Here is a 20,694-nt window from a genome sequence, read left to right as displayed (position 1 = left end):
AGCTGCTTTGTCAACGACTGCTGTTCTGTTCTGCTGTGTGTTGGTCTGTCTCGTCTGGGAGCCCTGTGAGAGGAGGACCATACGTTAGATGTGTTGTGTTCTGTCTCTGTCTGGGAGCCCTGTGAGAGGAGGACCATACGTTAGATGCACTGCATCTCTTTTGTGTTATGATTGTGGGGCTGCAAACGTTTATGTAAGGCCCCAAGCTTTTCCAACAAACCCCTGCTCCAACAAGGCTTTCTACTCAGAGAATTGTTGAACTGTTAGCCACTAAAAACTGAACAAGTGAACAGTTTTTTCAAACTATATTAGGGACTTTTTCCAAAGCAAGTCTGCGTAAAGCAGAACAATTCAGATAAACATTCTTCAAACAGGCACCCTGGGACTTCCTTACACTGCACCTTCAGTGTCACGATCGTGTGGAAGAGATTCGGACCAAAACGCAGCATGAGGAAAATAAGCCATCTTCTTTTAATTAAATGAACGAAGAAACATGAAACGAAAACACTATACAAACAAACAAAAAACAAATGATCGTGAAGCTAAATAACGCAGTGCACAGACAAGCAACAACGTATAAACAAGACAACTACCCACAAAAGCCTACTGCCTATGGCTACCTTAAATATGGCTCCCAATCAGAGACAAATGAATGACAGCTGTCTCTGATTGAGACCCAATCTAGGCAGCCATAGACATGACTAGACAACCTAACATACCTCTATCCCATACACATACAACACCCATAGACTAACCAAAACACACACAACATACAATGCCACCCCAACTCACGCCCTGACCAACTAAACATAATCAAAATAACATAAAAATAGGTCAGGAACGTGACATAACCCCCCCTCAAGGTGCGTACTCCGAACGCACCACCAAAGTCTAGGGGAGGGGTCTGGGTGGGCATCTGTCCACGGTGGTGGCTCCGGCTCTGGACGCTGTCCCCACACCACCATAGTCACTCCCCGCTTCCGTATCCCCCCCCAATGACCACCCTCCAACTAAACCCACCTAACTGAAGGGCAGCATCGGGATAAGGGCAGCACCGGGATAAGGGGGCAACACCGGGATGAAGGGACGGCAGCTCCGGGCTGAGGGACGGCAGCTCCGGGCTGAGGGACGCAGCTCCGGGCTGAGGGACGGCAGCTCCGGGTGGCTTGGCGGATCCTGGCTGCTGGCGTTCTTGGCTGGTCATGGCTGGCTGACGGCTCTGGCTGGTCATGGCTGGCTGACGGCTCTGGCTGTCATGGCTGGCTGACGGCTCTGGCTGGTCATGGCTGGCTGACGGCTTTGGCTGGTCATGGCTGCTGACGGCTCTGGCTGTCATGGCTCGCTGACGGCTCTGGCTGGTCATGGCTCGCTGACGGCTCTGCTGGCATGGCTCTGACGGCTCTGGCTGGTCATGGCTCGCTGAGGCTCTGGCTGATCCGGTCTGGCGGAAGGCTCTGGCTGATCCGGTCTGGCGGAAGGCTCTGGCTGATCGGTCTGGCGGAAGGCTCTGGCGATCCGGTCTGGCGGAAGGCTCTGGCTGATCCGGTCTGGCGGAAGGCTCTGGCTATTTCCGTCTGGCGGGAAGGGCTCTGGCTGACCGGTCTGCGGAAGGCTCTAGCGGCTCCTGTCTGGCGGACGGCTCTAGCGCCCTGTCTGGCGGACGGCTCTGTAGGCTCATGGAGACGGGCGGCTCTGTAGGCTCATGGCAGACGGGCGGCTTTGCAGGCTCATGGCAGACGGGCGGCTTTGAGGCTCATGGCAGACGGACAGTTCAGACGGCGTAGGGCAGACGGGCAGTTCAGACGCCGCTGGGCAGACGGGCAGTTCAGGCGCGCTGGGCAGACCGGGCGCGCTGGGGCAGACGGGCAGTTCAGGCGCCGCTGGGCAGACGGGCAGTTCAGGCGCCCCTTGGGCAGACGGACAGTTCAGGCGCCGCTGGGCAGACGGCAGACTCTGGCCGGCTGAGACGCACTGTAGGCCTGGTGCGTGGTACGGAACTGGAGGTACCGGCTAAGGACACGCACCTTCAGGCTAGTGCGGGGAACAACAACAGGGCACACTGGACTCTCGTGGCGCACTCTAGGCCTGGTGCGTGGTACCGGAACTGGAGGTTACCGGGCTGAGGGCACGCACCTCAGGGCGAGTGCGGGGAGAAGGAACAGTGCGTACAGGGCTCTGGAGACGCACCAGGAGGCTTGGTGCGTGGTGCCAGAACTGGAGGCACTGGGCTGGAGGAACACCACCATAGGGAGAGTGCGTGGAGGAGGAACAGGGCTCTGGAGATGCACTGGAAGCCTGTGCGTGTGGTGTAGGCACTGGTGGTACTGAGCTGGGTGGGAAGGTGGCGCCGGATATACCGGACCGTGAAGGAGGACACGTGCTCTTGAGCACCGAGCCTGCCCAACCTTACCAGGGTTGAATGGTGCCCGTAGCCCTGCCAGTGCGGCGAGGTGGAATAGCCCGCACTGGGCTATGCTGGCGAACCGGGGACACCATTCGTAAGGCTGGTGCCATGTATGCCGGCCCGAGGAGACGTACTGGAGACCAGATACGTGGGCCGGCATCATGACATCTGGCTCGATGCCCAACCTAGCCCTCCCACTGCGGCAAGGTGGAATAGCCCGCACTGGGCTAAGCACGCGTACTGGGGACACCGTGCGCTTTACCGCATAACACCGGTGTCTGACCAGTTCGACGCTCTCTCACTCCACGGCAAGCCCGGGGAGTTGGCTCAGGTATCCAACCCGGCTTCGCCACACTCCCCTTTAGCCTCCCCCCAATAAATTTTTGGGTGTTACTCACGGGCTTTTCAGGCTTCCGTGCAAGACGCGTCCCCTCATAACTCCGGTTCTTCACTCCGGTAGCCTCTGCTCTCCTCAGTGCCTCCAGCTGTTCCCATGGGAGGCGATCCCTTCCAGCCAGGATCTCCTCCCATGTGTAGCAACCTTTACCGTCCAAAACATCCTCCCATGTCCATGAGTCCTGTTTACTTTGCCGCTGTTGTTGGTTCCGCTCACGCTGCTTGATCCTGTTGTGGTGGGTAGTTCTGTCACGATCGTGTGGAAGAGATTCGGACCAAAACGCAGCATGAGGAAAATAAGCCATCTTCTTTTAATTAAATTAACGAAGATGAACATGAAACGAAAACACTATACAAACAAACAAAACAACAAATGATCGTGAAGCTAAATAACGCAAGTGCACAGACAAGCAACAGACGTTAAACAAGACAACTACCCACAAAAGCCTACTGCCTATGGCTACCTTAAATATGGCTCCCAATCAGAGACAAATGAATGACAGCTGTCTCTGATTGAGACCCAATCTAGGCAGCCATAGACATGACTAGACAACCTAACAATACTCTATCCCATACACATACAACACCCATAGACTAACCAAAACACACACAACATACAATGCCCACCCCAACTCACGCCCTGACCAACTAAACATAATCAAAATAACATAAAAATAGGTCAGGAACGTGACAGTCAGAGCAAAAGACTTGATTAAAAAACAGATTTTCGGTGTGATGAAACCATAATCACAAAGACCTTTCATACCGTGGTTTAATTAAACAAATACACACATCTTTTTTAATGTATTTTTAATTTAACCTTTATTTAACTAGGCAAGTCAGTTAAGAACAAATTCTTATTTACAATGACGGCCTACACTGGCCAAACCCGGGCGACGCAGGGCCAATTGTGCACCGCCCTATGGGACTCCCAATCACGGCCGGTTGTGATACAGCCTGGATAATACACAGATGCAATTACAGCTCCTGTCATAGGAGCTGACCTGTCTTGGACAGTGGGTTCTGCTGGCTGTGTGACCACGTGGCTGGCCATGTTACAGCTGATAAACCCTGAGATCTGGGGAGTCCCTGGGATCCTCTCTCCCTCCAGGATACAACGCCTTATTAGGACAACTCCTCCACGGAGAGAGAGAGACTGGTAGAAAAGGAGGGAGAGGGAGAGGAATCATTCTACACAAATTATAGTGTTAGGGCTAGCCACAAACCTGAGGACAGACAGATATGGAAGTTTTCACTGGCCCAGTGGTCCTCCATGACACAGGAGTAGGCTGGGTCTGGCACAACATGTTCTGTAAATATGCTGTGTTCTGTAAATATGCTGTGTGTGGAGAAACTACCTCCCAAAGAAGGAGAGTTTATGAAAGTTAATCGAACGGTTACTTACCAAACACATCATCAATATACCCTAACGCACAGAGAGATATACAGACAGGCAGATAGAGAGACATACAGACAGGCAGACAGACAGATTGGACCCAGGACTCGAAGCAGCCATCTATAAGCGTGAGAAGTCTAAAAACAGACCACCAGGGTCTCTGAGAAACGACCAGCTGCTATGAGATTTGAAGGATGCTCATTTAGCTTCCTGAATAAGTCAAGAATTTCTAAAAACAGATGCAGTCAATCACTTTCAACATTAAAAGGCTTTTTATATCATACTGTCTAATCGTTTCTCTCATGGTCAGATGCAATGATCATTTAGGGGAGAGACCTTGCTATCCAACTATTGATATGCATATTATAACGTTTCTGTTCCATTACGATTTGTGTTTTTTTTTCAGTGTTTCTTTCTTAGTTTATTTCCAGGCAGGGTGCAACGGTCCCCAAAGGGGGATTCCACGCCAGCGGGAGTGGAAATATTTTTTGTATCTCAGATTGTTCTGGCAATTATCACAAAGAAACTTCATTGGTCGGAAGGATGTTTGACATGCTTTTAACATTTGTGTCACAAACTATTTGTACTACAAACCATGATGAAAGTGTCCCTTTAGGCCCTTTTTAGACCTGCCTCCTGTAAGACCTTATGATCCATTAAACACCTTGGTGTCCTTATAGTGGGCTCTATCATATGGAGTATGCCCAGATTCTAAAATACACATTTTCACATTCATTTATTCAACATTAACTGAACATGTTAATATGAATATCTCAAAACGACCCTTTTATATTTAGCTAATTTTAAGACATATTGTTTGGAACAATATACTATATTCTAATTCTGAAGTTACATTTTATGAGCACCACCAACACAGTGAAATGGTAAATGGATTCAAAGGGACCTCCCTCTGCTGGTGATTTGCTGAAAGTGCAATCCTAAAGGAGAATTGTTTTATTTATTTTATTTATCCTTTATTTAACTAGGCAAGTCAGTTAAGAACAAATTCTTCATCAAAAAGAAAGGAGGACCAAGGCACTCTTCATATATGAAGAGAAGAGTGCCTTGGTCCTCCTTTCTTTTTGATGACCAATTTACCCCTTTTACCAAAGAGCACCTTCTATCTCCCAAAATGTACTTTTGTGTACCTTAGTAGCGCTTCCCTTCCTCCTCTTTCTACTAGTTAAGAACAAATTCTTATTTACAATGACGGCCTACCCCGGCAAAACCCTAACAACTCTGGGCCGCCGTATGGGACTCCCAATCACAGACAGTTGTGATACAGCCTGGAATCAAACCAGAGTCTGTAGTGATGCCTCTAGCACTGAGATGCAGTGCTTTAGACCGCTGCGCCACTCAGTAATTGACATCATAGGTCATTAACCCATGTACATTTCTATGTATAAAATGGGTCATAATTAAAAGTAGCAGAGAACACTCTGGAAATGTGACATGTTTGATGAGAATAATGTTCAAAACAATATGTCTAAAAATAAGCTAAATCTTAAAGGGTCGTTTTTAGATATTCATAATGATAGTTTTAATGTTGAATAAATGAAGGTGAACATTTGTACTTCAGATTCTAGAGCGCACTACAAGGAGTATAATAACACCAAGATGTTGTCTGCATCATGTACAGTTTACAGATCATAAGGCCTTACAGGAGGCATGTATAGGTAGGTCTAGGTCTGAAAGGGGACTAAAATGGCCCTTTTCAAAGAAATGGATTGTGACACAAACGTAAAAAACATTTCAAACATCCTTCCTCCCGATAAAGTTTCTTTGTGAGAATTGCCAGAACAATCTGAGATAGCAAAAATATTTTCCACTCCCGCTGGCGTGGAATCGCCCCAGAGCAACATCCAGGCCTTCTGGCGCCAGAATTGTCAGTTGAAACTAATAGAAGCCAAAGTATTTTAGGCAGGGAACAACAGAGTTGCATGGGGACATTGCTACTATCCCCGTGGTAACATATTGCAGTTAACAGCTTCAGCAATGTTTTTCTGTTGGCCTCTGCCTGGACTGATTTCAGCTTGAAAAAGCTGTGGTTATTGTATATGGTTACAATACAGAGTGATTATTAGACTGGTTATGCCTTAAAGGCCAGTGCAGTCAAAAAATCAGTTTCCCTGTGTTTGATTTATATTTCCACACTATGAGGTTGGAATAATACTGTGAAATTGTTAAAATTATGATAATTCCTTTTTTAGTGTAAGAGCTGTTTGAAAAGACCACCTGACATTTCTGCCTATTTTGCTGGGATGGAGTTTTGGCCTGCATGGTGACATCACCAGGCGGTAAGTTCCAAACCTCTGCCATTAACAGCTAGTTTTCAGTTTTCTCCTCCCCACTCAAACCACTCCCAGACAGTCTTAGCAAAAGTCTTGCCTGAGAAATTGCTCTATGCTAAGAAGCAATTTTTGCTTATTTTTGACCATTTTATTTTAAAACACAGTAAGGTACTTAATTGTTATCCAGAAATGATTTTATATTGAGATAAAAAGGCTGCGTCGTACCTTTAAGATGTGAAACCGCAAAATGAAAACAGACCACTCACACTTTGCACCCACGCTCACCACACACACACACACACCACACACACACACACACACACACACACACACACACACACACACACACACACCACACACACACACACCACACACACACACACACACACGCCTTTGTTTTGTCTAATCTAAAATCCGCCCACCCACAATCTGCTCACACAAACATTTAATTGATTTGCCACCCCAAAGGCCAACCTTTTTTTTTAAACGCTACTTGTTAGTGGGTTTTGGATTTTGTATTGTTTTCTTACTGGCGATTAAAATGTCTGGGTAAAACCGCAGTAAATACACAGTACCAGTACCAGACTCTGGTGTCGTCAACGTGACAGAACACTGTGTAGACTAGGTGAAAACACTTACAAGCCGGAGGGAACAACAACTGACACACTGCATTTTTCCCAGCATTAAAACATGTGTTCCCTTCTAACCTGAAATTTTCCAATCCAAATACGTCCCGATCTGTTGTTGTGTTACGTTTTATTGCTTCCTGTGTGTGACAGGGGAAACTCCTAACTCCTAGCTCCTGCTCCGGAGTAAACTGCCTCCCTCGCCTGCCTGCATGCTGCCTGCTAACGCTCACAGCACCATGGTAACAAGCTGGACAAGCCACGGCCTCTCTCTCCTGCTCTCTCTCACTCTCTGCTCTCTCTCTCCCCCTCTCTTTCTCTCTCTGCTCTCTCTCCCCTCTCTTTCTCTCTCTGCTCTCTCTCTCTCTTCTCTCTCTCTCTCTCTTTCTCTCTCTGCTCTCTCTCTCCTCTCTCTTTCTCTCTCTGCTCTCTCCCCCCCTCTTTCTCTCTCTGCTCTCTCTCTCCTCTCTTTCTCTCTCTGCTCTCTCTCTCCCTCCTCTTTCTCTCTCTGCTCTCTCTCTCCCTCTCTTTCTCTCTCTGCTCTCTCTCTCCCTCTCTTCTCTCTCTGCTCTCTCTCTCCCTCTCTTTTCTCTCTCTGCTCTTCTCTCCCTCTCTTTCTCTCTGCTCTCTCTCCCCCTCTCTTTCTTTCTGCTCTCACTCTCTTTCGTGAGAGCTCGATTTACTTACTGTTGGTGTGGCGGGTTGCTGTGCAGTAGCATCATTTGAATTCGTTTTTCATTAGCATAGTGCACTCTTAGCTACTGTATCATAGTTTATTTTATAAGTGTTGTGGGGCTGTTAGAGTTAAAATCTCAATCTTAATCTCTCTTGTTTTATAAGTGTTGTGGGGCTGTTAGAGTTAAAATCTTATTCTTAATCTCTCTTGTTTTATAAATGTTGTGGGGGCTGTTAGAGTTAAAATCTTAACTCTTCTTGTTTTTATAAGTGTTGTGGGGCTGTTAGAGTTAAAATCTTAACTCTCTTGTTTTTATAAGTGTTGTGGGGCTTTAGAGGTAAATCTTAATCTCTCTTGTTTTATAAGTGTTTGGGGCTGTTAGAGTTAAATCTTAATCTTCTCTTGGTTTATAAGTGTTGTGGGGCTGTTAGAGTTAAGATCTTTAATCTCTCTTGTTTTATAAGTGTTGTGGGGCTGTTAGAGTTAAGATCTTAATCTCTCTTGTTTTATAAGTGTTGTGGGGCTGTTAGAGTAAAATCTTAATCTCTCTTTTATTAAGTGTTGTGGGGCTGTTAGAGTTAAGATCTTAATCTCTCTTGTTTTTATAAGTGTTGTGGGTCTTGTTAGAGTTAAGATCTTAATCTGTCTTGTTTTATAAGTGTTGTGGGTCTGTTAGTTAAGTGCTTGGTTTAGCTGTTGTGGCAGTGGTTTGAGGTTTAGTTACTCATTTGGCTACGTTGCTATGCCAGTACCGGGTCACTGGGTAATTTAGCACCTTAATTGGCCAATTTAATCATATCAATGTGGTAATAAAGCAGTGAGTTTCTTGTGGGGTTTATAAGTATTGTCTGTGTGGTTGGTCTGTCTGTGTGAGTTAGTTTGATGTCTTCACTTTCCGTTTGTGGTTTGTGCTGAGTCTATTTCTATCCTCCCATAAGCATGTGAGGAGATGTCAGCTAGCGCCCCTTTAACCCAACGCTCAGCTGAAATGCGCCCCCCTCTGATGCAGCGCTTTGTGTGTGTTGTTGCTGTGGGTGTGATGTGTGTTGTGTGTGTTGTGTGTTGTTGTTGGGGGTGTGTGTGTGTGTGTGTGTGTGTGTGTGTGTGTGTGTGTGTGTGTGTGTGTGTGTGTGTGTGTGTGTGTGTGTCACTGCGTGTCACACTCTTGACAGGGCATAGTCCTCAGACACCAGTGTCACCCGGACGCGATGCTATGATATTGACAGGCTGCTCCTTTTTAAACACTCCAGGCTCTCTGTGGGAAAAAGGCTTTTGAATGAATAACATCAAAACAGCTCCTGGGGACAGTGCGAGAGGATGTGGTTGTTTTGGGTTTTTCTAACAAAGTCAGCTGAAGGTCTGCAGTGTGTGTGTGTGTGTGTGTGTGCATGTGTGTGTGCGTGTGTCCGTCCATGTGTGTGTGTGTGCGTGTGTGTGTTTGTGGTGGCTGTGATCCCCTACGATCGTTGAGGGGCAGTGTACCACCCCAGTCGTACCACACTAGGGTTCAGAGGTTAAATCTCCCCATGGCCACACCTGTTTTAATGTCACTATATTAAAAGATCCCTGTACGAGCCCAGCTGACAGATGCATAGACACAGAGGCAGGCAGGCAGAGAGATGAGCATACAGACAGAGCTCCATCAAGCTGCATGCTGAGGCTCTGGGGTTGATGGGCTGGATACAGTAATATGAGGGCTGGTTGTGTCTGTTCTGTTCTCTGATTGGTCGGGACTAGCTTTCCATTTAATGGCTGTGATTAGGCTGCGGCTTTGTGGCTTGAGTTGTGGCCAGCTCCAGGGAGCTGCAGTCAACCAGTTAAGGGCTTTGTGTTTTATAAATGTGTTTTATAAATGTGTGACTGATTGAAGCCAGTCCTTAAAGGCCCAGTACAGTCAGAAACGTGATTTCCCTGTGTTATGTTTCCACACTATGAGGTGGGAATAATACTGTGAAATTGTGGGATGGCGTTTTGGCCTGCCTGGTGAAATCACCAGGCGGTAAATTACTTACAGTAATAGACCAATGAGAAAGAGAGTTCCAAACCTCTCTGCCAATAACAGCTAGTTTTCAGTTTCCCCCTCCCCACTCAGACCACTCCCAGACAGTCCTAGCAAAATCATTTTTGACAATTTGAATGAAAACAATCACAGTAAGATACATAATTGTTACCAAAATGATTTGATATTGAGATTTTAAAAAACGCTTGTGGGTGTTTGTGTGCCTGTGTGTGTGTGCGTGTGGTGTGTGTGTGTGTTGTGTGTGTGTGTGTGTGTGTGTGTGTGTGTGTGTGTGTGTGTGTGTGTGTGTGTGTGTGTGTGTGTGTGTGTGTGTTGTGTGTGTGTGTGTGTGTGTTGTGTGGTGTTGTGTGTTTGTGTCTGTGTGTTAACACACTGTCACGCTGCTCCAACCACAACACAGTAAGATGAATGACCAGAACAGTATGGAGAAGTGAACATATTCATTGCAAGTATTAGAGGAACACTGGTGGTGCGCTGGATTATGAAACTGATCGTGTACAATATAGACTTGCTCTAGTACTCCCAATAAACACATGATATGAACTGAAAGCTGTGCTGAAACTGTCTGTTTGGTGAATGTTATTGCCCTCTGGAACTATACAGCCATAAGAGCCAACATCCCATTTCACTGTTTCCTATTTCCATTGATGGATTAGCTACAGTGTGTGTGACTGCATGTATACCTAAATGTGTTTGGGATATGTGTGATGTGATTTCCTTCCATCAGTAGAAGTACTGTACTGTGCTGTACCGTGTCTCTGTAACTGCTCCAGGGCCAAGAGGAGCCATGAGTCTCACCTTGCGTATGTGAACCTCACCCTGCACAAATGTCATATTTCATTATCAGCACTGTTTTATGTAACTCCTGGCAGATCACACCTCTGTGTTCTCACACACACACACACACGCACGCACGCATGCGCGCGCACACTCACACACACACACACACACACACACACATACACACTCAGCCACAAGGTACTTAGGGTTAGCTTTGCACTGCACACACACACACACACACACACATACACACTCAGCCATGAGGACTAGGTTAGCTTTGCACTGCACCACAACACCACAACACACACACACACACACACACACACACACACACACACACACACCACACACACACACACACACACACACACACACACCACACACACACACACACACACACACACACCACACACACACACATCTATCTCACTCTATCCTAAACCTAATGATGTACTCTACTGTGTCACTCCAGAACCATTTTGCCAAGATCTGGAAACAATCTACACCAGAGCTGTTTTGGTGACCAAACACTGCGTTGCTGTAACAACCCAGAGATGTACTGTAGAGTGCATGGATTTGTCATTGAAAAGGATGAATGAAAAAACGTTCACTTATTTATTAATCCAAAGATTGTGTACTTTCCACCTCTCCTCTCAAGTAACGGTGTCAGTTTGGCCGTAGAATTCACCCCTACAACAGATGGATATTCACTATTCAATAAATGTTGATCTGCCAGATAAATAACAGACTGTTTGAAAGAGTTGGAGTTTTATTCTTCTTTTTGCATTTTACTTTATTATTTAAATATACCCAGAGCATTTCTTATGTAATTTAATGATGATTTATGACTTCACCCTACTATAATTGAGGAATTAACCCCCCACCGTGCCCTTCCCCCAGTTAATGGAAGAGAATCAGCGGTGAACATTGGTCAATTCACACAGCCTAATTGGATAATTGATCTTATTTTATCACTAAAAATACACAGACAATGTCCCCCTCCTTCATTGATGTCATAATTACATATCCTTTTGTCCTCTTCCTCTTCCTCTTCTTCTACCTTTCGTCTACTCTGGAATTTCTGTGTTCAGGTTTTATTATGTTAGTAATCCCTGGGCGTAGGTAGAATGGCATAAATACAAGAGAAAATGAGAGACTGAGAGTGAGAGTGTGAGTGTGTGAGTGTGAGAGAGAGTGAGAGAGAACAATGTTTATATTGGTCACATACACTAACAGCTGTGAAAGAAAAAAACACAGCCTCTATCTCTCTCTCTCACTCTATCCTCTGCTGCCTCTCTCCATGGGCATTTCATACAGCTGCTTCTACACACTGACTATATGGGCCTGATGTGTACAGCAATGACCACTCTTCTCTGAGTGGAGGAGTGGAAAATAAGTGTAATGCCTGTGAAATTGTGAGGGTGAGGGCAGAGTCATTTTCTGAAGGTCTCCCATGCCAGGCACTTTGTGATTCCAGGCTGACTGTACTGTACTGTCCCAGTGTGGGGCCAATCAATCTGCAAGGACATCTGGTGTTTTGATTAGCCTATGGGGCCGGAGGTCTCACAACCTTCTCAACATGAACAGAGGACACATACACACAGCCAGTGTGATTTCACAGCTTTTCAGATGTACAGTGTAAACATGAATTACTTCAAAAATGTTCACTGTTTCTGTGTGTGTGTGTGTGTGTGTGTGTGCGTGCGTATTTGTGAGAGCGAGTGAGTGTGTGTGTGTGTATGTGAGTGTGTGTGTGAAAAAAATACTAAATTCCCTTATGTTGATGACTTTTTGCAAATCCAATCAGATTTCCACATGGATTCAACGTCATCACATTTAATTATTTGGTTTAAATGACGTGGAAACAACATTGTTTTTACCTATTTTTGCCCACTGGGATATCACCACTTGTCACTCCTGGACCGAAAGGAAGAGATTAGGCTCTGGTCCAAATCTGTAACCAATAGCGACTGCCCTTCCTGATAACAGCCTATTGTCTCTGTCCAAGACCGCTGCCAAAACCAACACTGGGACTTACTCAAGCCTTTGATTCATCAAGAGATCAACAGTTTTATTCTGGCTCCTTGGATTCAATGTGAAATGTAATCCGTTGTCTCCCGTTACAAGAGTTGGCAGTGGTGTGTTCTGTGGGTATTGTTAAGGAGAGGAAGTAGTTAGATGTTTGAGGTGAGAGAGGGGTCACTTAGTGCTGCTACAAATGGGATAGAGGTGAGCTGGGTTTGTTATGGGGCGAAGGAGGTTAGTTGGAGCGGTGATACAGCGGAAGGGAACATCTGGATGCCTGGATGTTGTGGGAAATGTCTAGCAAGGAGGGGTTTTGTAGAGGAAGAGGAGAATTTAGGGCCTTGCAGAGGGAAACAGAGTGAGTGATTTTATGCAGCGGAGAGGGGATTAGCTGACTGCCATTGCATATCGAGAGGAGGGAGGAGGGAGGAGGGAGGAGGCGGTCAGAGAGGGAGTTTGATGAAGATGGGCAGCTCAAGTGGCAGTGATGTATTTTAGGAATGATTTATCAGAACACACCGGTTCACTGGTTCACTGTTTCACTGTTTCCAATTCATCAGAACGTAGCATCCCTCCATGGGCATCACTATTAGCATGGAGAGAGAGAGAGTGGGGGAGGAAAACAGATACAATTAAAAGTGGTTTTCCATTCAGCATTTCAGCCTCAACATTAATATGCTCACACAGGACACACATGTACACGTACACACACCCACGAACTCAGACACAAAGACCCAGAGGCACACACACTCACACACCAAATGAATAATAAGGACTATTTTACATTTAGAGAATATGCTGCATTAAAAGTGGTGAGTGCAACGCTACGGGGTGAGACCAGCACAACAGGGCTGTTTTTCTCACAGTAAACAACACAGAGTCTTACGGTCGGTTCACACCCAGCCTATACAGGCAACAGTACAGGGAGTTGAAGTGAGACAACTATCCCTTTGATCAGGATTTTGGATGTTAACAAAACATACACTGCAAGGTCTCTTTGAAAGACAGGGTGACAATGGGTGCAGTTGCACCAATCAAATAGATAGTGCAATAGATAGTGCAACTATGGAACGATATACAGTGTGAACTCTTGTGAGGGGAAGTGTTTTGCATACAGTATCCCACAGTATCCCCAAAGCCAACACCCCCTTTGGCCTCCTTTCCCTCCAGTTCTCTGCTGCCAATGACTAGAACGAATTGCAAAAATCACTGAAGCTGGAGACTTATATCTCCCTCACTAACTTTAAGCATCAGCTGTCAGAGCAGCTTACCTATCACTGCACCTGTACACAGCCCATCTGTAAATAGCCCACCCAACTACCTCATCCCCATATTGTTATATATTTTTGCTCTTTTGCACCCCAGTATCCCTACTTGCACATTATAATCTGCACTTCTATCACTCCAGTGTTAATGCCAAATTGTAATTATTTCGCCACTATGGCCTATTAATTACCTTACATCCCTAATCTTGCTACATTTGCAAACACTGTATATATATTTTTATATTATGTTATTGACTGTACGAATGTTTATCCCATGTGTAACTCTGTGTTGTTGTTTTTGTCGAACTGCTTTGCTTTATCTTGGCCAGGTCGCAGTTGTAAATGAGAACTTGTTCTCAACTGGCCTACCTGGTTAAATAAAGGTGAAATTAAAATTTTTGAAAGTGTTGCCGTGGGTGATGAGGAGTCATTATGCATTGGGCCAGTCAGAGTGCCAGCTTAGTGGTTTTAGGATCAGTTTGTCAGACCCCACTCTGGGCTGGACCTTAAACACACTCAGATCTACTTATGAATAGTCAATACCTGACAGACCACTTCAACAGATGGGTGTGTGTGCCGGAAATCCAAATAGTTGCTATCATCGTCAAGTGTAATAAGAGATTTGGCAGAGTGATGAAGTGGTTTCAGAATGTGATTGCTTGGTTTGAGCGTGATATGTGTTTGTGATGGAGTGAGATTTTTCCATCATTGGTCAAAACTTACATTCAAAATCATCTCAGATTTCTACCCATCCTCTTCTCCACATGCTGTCTTTCAGAACTCACTGTGGTTTGTCTCTACCTGCTGCCTGCTGCCTGCTGCCTGTTGCCTGCTGCCTGCTGCCTGCCTGTGTTATGTTCTGTCTCTCTCTGTTTCCTCCTTTTATACTCCGACCTGTCATTTCCTCACTGTCTCTTCCTTCTCTCTTCTTCTCTTCTTCTCTTCCTTTAGCAAATGTATAAAGGTCAGAATCATTGACGACGAGGAGTACGAGAAAAACAAGACCTTCTACGTGGAGATGGGAGAGCCTCGCCTGATGGAGACCAATGACAGTAAAGGTGGGGGAGATAGTCCTGGGGGTTACAGGTGGGGGGTTCAGAATCTCCTACCCTGACCTCTGACCTCTGACCCTGGGCCTGGCGTCCACTGCACGGCGCTGCATTGCCCTGCACTGAGCATTCACACCAGCAGGAGGCACCAAGAGGGCTAGGAGGATGCTACTGTAGGTAGAGAGCATTCATATCACCACAGGAAAGAGTAGGACTTCCAATTACACACACACACAAATACACACACACCACGCAGCGTGCTCATCTGCCACTCAGTGTGCCCTCGGCGGAAATGAACGTTCAGTGGCCCACCTTGTGTCACCACCACCTCTCATTCCCACGACTGGTCAAGTGTTTGTGTGTGTGCGTGTGTGTGTGTGTGTGTGCGTGCGTGCGTGTGTGTGTGTGTGTGTGTTTAACATGCATGGTTCCAACCCCGCTGCCTTGTTGTCTTGTGTCCCTGCAGGAAGACCATAGCCATTAAAATACTTGACCGTGAGGAGTATGATAAGCACAGCTACTTCACCCTAGAGCTGCAGACGCCCTACTGGAGAACGAGAGGCTGGACAGGTGTGAGAGTGCTGAAAACTGAACACACTGGAGTTGGAGCTCACTTGGCTCCTCTTCTCTTTTATCCTCTCCTCCTTTACTTTGTTACTTTCTCCTTTCGCTTTTCTGTTCTAATCTCCTCCTCCAAAGTCTCTATTTGACTCAGTGTACTCACACCTTTCCTCACCTCTCTCTCTCCCGCCTGGCTATCTGCGATTCTCACTTTGCTCAACTACCTGTGTCCGCTGACCTTAAGAATTCCTACCTACAAAGACAATGCTCGTCCAACCCTGCGTTAGTGCATTAGTGGACTTGTACTGTATGTGCGCTGGAATGGGTGTCCAAAATATGCCCGACGGAAATGTGGCATTCTAATGATGCCATGTCAGTCCCTAAGCTTACAGGATATCCTTCCCACAAGGTTGCATTATCTTATGTGCATCAGCAGCAGTGACAGAAATAAACAGTGGAGATAATTGCACAGATTAGATTGTTTATACCACCCACCACTCCTGGCCAAGAGTGTGTGTCTGTCCCACTGTGTTTATCCTGTACCCCAGTTAGTACCTCATAATAACCTTCTTAGTTTTAATCTCAACTCTGAAACACTAATGAATTTTCCATCCCTAACTGTTTCTTCATCATTTATGGAGAATGTTCCTGTTATTATCACTCCTGATCTATTTATTAATAGCGCCATGTTAATGATAAAGATGTATTACATTTACATTTAAGTCATTTAGCAGACGCTCTTATCCAGAGCGACTTACAAATTGGTGCATTCACCTTATGATATCCATGTATGATACTATATGCTGATCAAAGAGGTTAGGTTGAATTAAACATTATTACAGGACAACCAGAACCAGAACAACCATTAAAGAACATCAAAGTCACAACCAGACTAGAGATGCCAGATCATTACAGAGCAAATACGATTACAGGTGTGCAATTCAATCTTCCCTATCTCTGGCGTGAAGCTTTAAAAGCCTTAATTTTACAACAGGAGGAATAGGATTCAACCTATTAGTACACAGATGCTGCCATAAGCAGTGATGCTAATCTGTTTGCTGTGTGTTTTAGTGCCGTTGCAGACGCTGGTGGCTGCTGGGAGTTTTATGACCAACCTACTGGTCCCCCTGGTGTCCCTTCTGTCCTTCTGATTAAGTCCACCAGTGCCCTACCCAGTCTCCTCTCTTATGTGGTGATTATTGTCCCCTGGTTTCCCTCCCACGTCTTGTTATAGTTGGCTGACTGCACAGCAGTGTGAGGGATATCGTCCCGGAGACAGGAGACTGTGTCTCTGGGCGGCCATCATGTGTCCGAGGGGGAGGGCTCTGACAGACCACAGTAATGGCCGTAAATTCTGTGGGCAAATTATTCTATTATTGCGTTATCTTTAACAAGCGCGGTTATGGATGGAGCTATTTGATGTGAGCAGACTGTAACTACCGCTGAACTGCTCGGTTCAGGCCAGCTGAGCGCTGCTGGATCAACATGTTTGAGTTATGCTCCCCTGGAATGAGAACACAGCAAAAGCAAACTGTTGTCATCCTCACTGCTTTGTGTGTGTCTGTGTGTGTCTGTGTGTGTGTGTGTGTGTGTGTGTGTGGTGTGTGTGTCTGTGTGTGTGTGTGTGTGTGTGTGTGTGTGTGTGTGTGTGTGTGTGTGTGTGTGTGTGTGTGTGTGTGTGTGTGTGTGTTGTGTGTGTGTGTGTTCGTGACTGTGTGCTTGTGCGTGCATGCATGTGTGTGTGTGTGCATGTGTCTCTGTGTATGTATGTGTATGCATGTGCGTGTGTGTCCTTGTACTCACGTGTGTGTGTGTGTGTGTGGTGTGGTGTGTGTGTGTGTGTGTGTGTGTGTGTGTGTGGTGTGTGTGTGTGTGTGTGTGTGTGTGTGTGTGTGTGTGGGTGGTGTGTGTGTGTCAGTGGAGGCTGGTGGGAGGCTATAGGAGGATGGGCTCGTTTTAATGGCTGGAATGAAATTTATGGAACGGCGTCAAACATGTGGTTTCCATTTGTGTGACGTGTTTGATACCGATCAATTTATTCGATTCCAGCCATTACAATGAGCCCATCCTTCTTTCGCTCATCCCACCAGCCTCCACTGGGGCGTGTGCGCATGTGTGTGTGCGTCTCCACTCACACAGCCACAGATGTAGTCCACGAATCCCCAGCAGGCCTCTGGAGGGAGCGATCAGAAAGAATGGGCGATGACTTACTGACAGCCCAACAAGCAAAGACTAATTAGTGCCTCCTCTTTTATCAGAGCCCCGCCAACATCGTTAACACAGCTAGCTCCGTTAGAATCACTAGCCTCCACTCGTGTAGGGAGACTGAGGAGAGACACTGTTTTAAGGCCCACTGACACAGCAAAGGCTCCATGCGGACGTGGAAAGGCAAACAGCTGCAGTCCCTGGAGTACCTCCGCTTCCCCTGACAAACACAGCCACTAATTAATGTGAAACTCTGATTGCCTTAGAGGGAAACACAACCAAAACAAGATTGAAGGCTGGCAAAGTGTTTGTTCGCAATTAGCTCTCTCAATCCTTGTGCATTACGGAGATTGGGGTTTCTTTTATAGACAGAAATTTGGCAGCGCTTCATGTGATATACTTAGAGCTTGGTACAGTAATACTTCAAATATGTACAATCAATTCCAAAGAGAACTGAAGTTAGGTGTAAAAAATGTTTTAATGAAAAGTAACCTACGTTCACTCAAACAGAAACATGTCTGATATGATTCACCTTTTATACTTGCCGCACAATAGCCAGGCATTAAGACACAGACAGACAAGCAGGCAGACAGGCAGACAGACAGTGTGGCCTTCCAAAGAACCCCCAGGCCCCAGCATCGCTCCCAGCATGCCTCTCTTCATGTCGGAGTGAGTGATCCGTGCTGACAGCAGCCTGTCCTGGTGTAGCAGAACTGCATGTGACTGGGGTCTTTATACGATCCTCCTCTGTGTCGTCTGGATCCCCGCCTTCATCATCTTCATCCCCCTGTCCGCCCTGTCGGCCCTGTCCGCCCTGTCTCTCTCCCCGCTCTTATTTATTTTTCTCCTCTGTTCTCAATTGCATGTAAGTGCCTTGTGTTGGTTTCCTGAGTGTCTTCGTGGTGAATATGTTTGTGTGTCTTAAAGCAGTGGTCTGAAACAAGTGTCTGGAGGGCTTGTGGCTAATGACTTGAATAGCATAATTGTCTTCCCCTAGTGGCAGGTCTCTATAAAAAGACGACGTTGAATCTGGTATCTATAAGAGCCGCACGATGCACTGGTATGTGTCGCCTGTACTGAGCTAATGAGGCTGAAAATGTGCGGGTTCATTAATTACACTAACACTAAACTATGTTTATGAAATGGGTAATGTAAATATGCATTTACCCTGTGTATGGGAGATTTTTAATATGTTGGTAAAAGTAGTAGACTAATTATAGCCGGCACATTAGAGAGACAGGGATGGAAAATGTTTATGTCTATGGTTAATTGGCTAGACTGAAGATGGAGTTTTCGAGAGAGTTGCCTTCAAGTGCACTCATCCCTCCAGGAATAGTCTCACACCACTAGCTTGTTCTTCACATAATAGTTTGGGAGGATTGATATTCTTAAGGAGTCAATCCACTGAAGATTTGGTGGAAATAACCCCCCACCCCCCAAAAAAACTGTAGCCATTAAGGGCAATTACTAGCATTACTAATGTACTATACTAAAATTCACCTCGCCTCTGCAGCAATAGCCATTATTAAAACATTTTACTGTGTGCTAAACCAGGGTCACACAGAGTGTTTCTTGGTAGTCTTAAACAAATTTACTTTGAAACAAAAGTATACACCTCACATACATAGTTATGGGCTTACAAACAGAAGACACCTGTAATATGTCAGATATAGAGTTTGAGCTTGCGTCCCAATATTACACTTTATAAACAGTGCCTTTGGAAAGTATTCAGACCCCTTGACTTTTTACACATTTTGATACGTTACAGCCTTGTTCTAAAAAAATATATTTTTTCCCCCCTCATCAATCTACACCAAATACCCAGAAATGTGTCACGCCCTGACCATAGAGAGCTGTTTATTCTCTATGGTGGTTGGGGCGTGACAATGACAAGGGTGGGTTATCTAGGTGATTAATGATCTATGTTGGCCTGGTATGGTCCCCAATCAGAGGCAGCTGTTTATCGTTGTCTCTGATTGGGGATCATATTTAGGTAGCCATTTCCCCATTGTGCTTTGTGGGATCTTGTCTAGGTATAGTTGCCTGCGAGCACTACTTTTCGCTTCACGTTTCGTTTTTTCGCTTCATTGTTTTTTCTTTGAGTTTCTCTTCTAAATAAAAAGGATGGAAACATACCACGCTGCATCTTGGTCCACTCCTTATAACGATCATGACAGAAGATCCCACCATCAACAGACCAAGCAGCGTGCCCAGGAGGAAAGCCAGGAGTGGAGGACATCCTGGACGTGGGATGAGATTATGGCAGGAGACAGAAGCCTGCCATGGAAGCAGGCGGAGGCAGCGAGGGAACAACAACGACGACACCGGGGTTCGCGGCCACAACAGAAGCCAGAGAGGCAGCCTCAAAAAAAAATAGGGGGTGCACACGGGGTGGTTGACGGAGTCAGGTTTTGTAACCAGAGCCAACTCCCCGTACTCACCGTGGGGAGCGTGTGACCGGTCAGGCACCATGTTTTGCGGTGATACGCACTGTGTCTCCAGTGCGCATTCACAGCCCGGTGCGTTCTGTGCAAACTCCTCGCACTTGTCGTGCTAAAGTGGGTATCTGTCCAGGGCGGGTTGTGCCGGCTCAGCGCACCTGGTCTCCAGTGCGCCTCCTCCGTCCAGGATATCCTGCGCCGGTTCTACGCGCTGTATCCCCAGTGCGCCTTCACAGCCCAGTGCGTCCTGTGCCAGCTTCCCACACTTGCCGTGCGAAGGTGGTCATTTGTCCAGGACGTGTTGTGCCAGCTCTACGCTCCAGACCTCCAGTGCGTCTCCACAGTTCATTACGTCCTGTGCCTCCTCCCCGCACTCACCCTGAGATGGGTGTCACCAGCCCGGTGCCACCTGTACCGGCCCCACGCATCAGGCCTCCAGTGCGCCTCCCCAGTCCAGAGCTTCCCTGCAACAGTTCCCAGTCCAGAGGTTCCGGCGACAGTTCCCAGTCCAGAGCCTCCGGCGACAGTTCCCAGTCCAGAGCTTCCGGCGACAGTTCCC

General features: G+C 46.4%; 1 protein-coding gene across 1 annotated transcript in view; it reads left to right on the top strand.

The window, feature by feature from the left end:
- The window catches only part of LOC111978289 (sodium/calcium exchanger 1-like), a 170,827-nt gene that overhangs the window by 118,853 nt on the left and 31,280 nt on the right, over nucleotides 1–20,694 (top strand). The window contains 1 exon segment of the mRNA XM_024008266.3: nucleotides 14,831–14,937. Coding sequence (XP_023864034.1) covers nucleotides 14,831–14,937 — 107 coding nt within the window.

Source organism: Salvelinus sp. IW2-2015, linkage group LG18 (genome assembly GCF_002910315.2).
Source record: "Salvelinus sp. IW2-2015 linkage group LG18, ASM291031v2, whole genome shotgun sequence".
Classification (NCBI taxonomy): Eukaryota; Metazoa; Chordata; class Actinopteri; order Salmoniformes; family Salmonidae; genus Salvelinus; species Salvelinus sp. IW2-2015.
The sequence above is the reverse complement of the archived record's forward strand: the minus strand, read 5'-3'. Positions and strand labels throughout refer to the sequence as shown.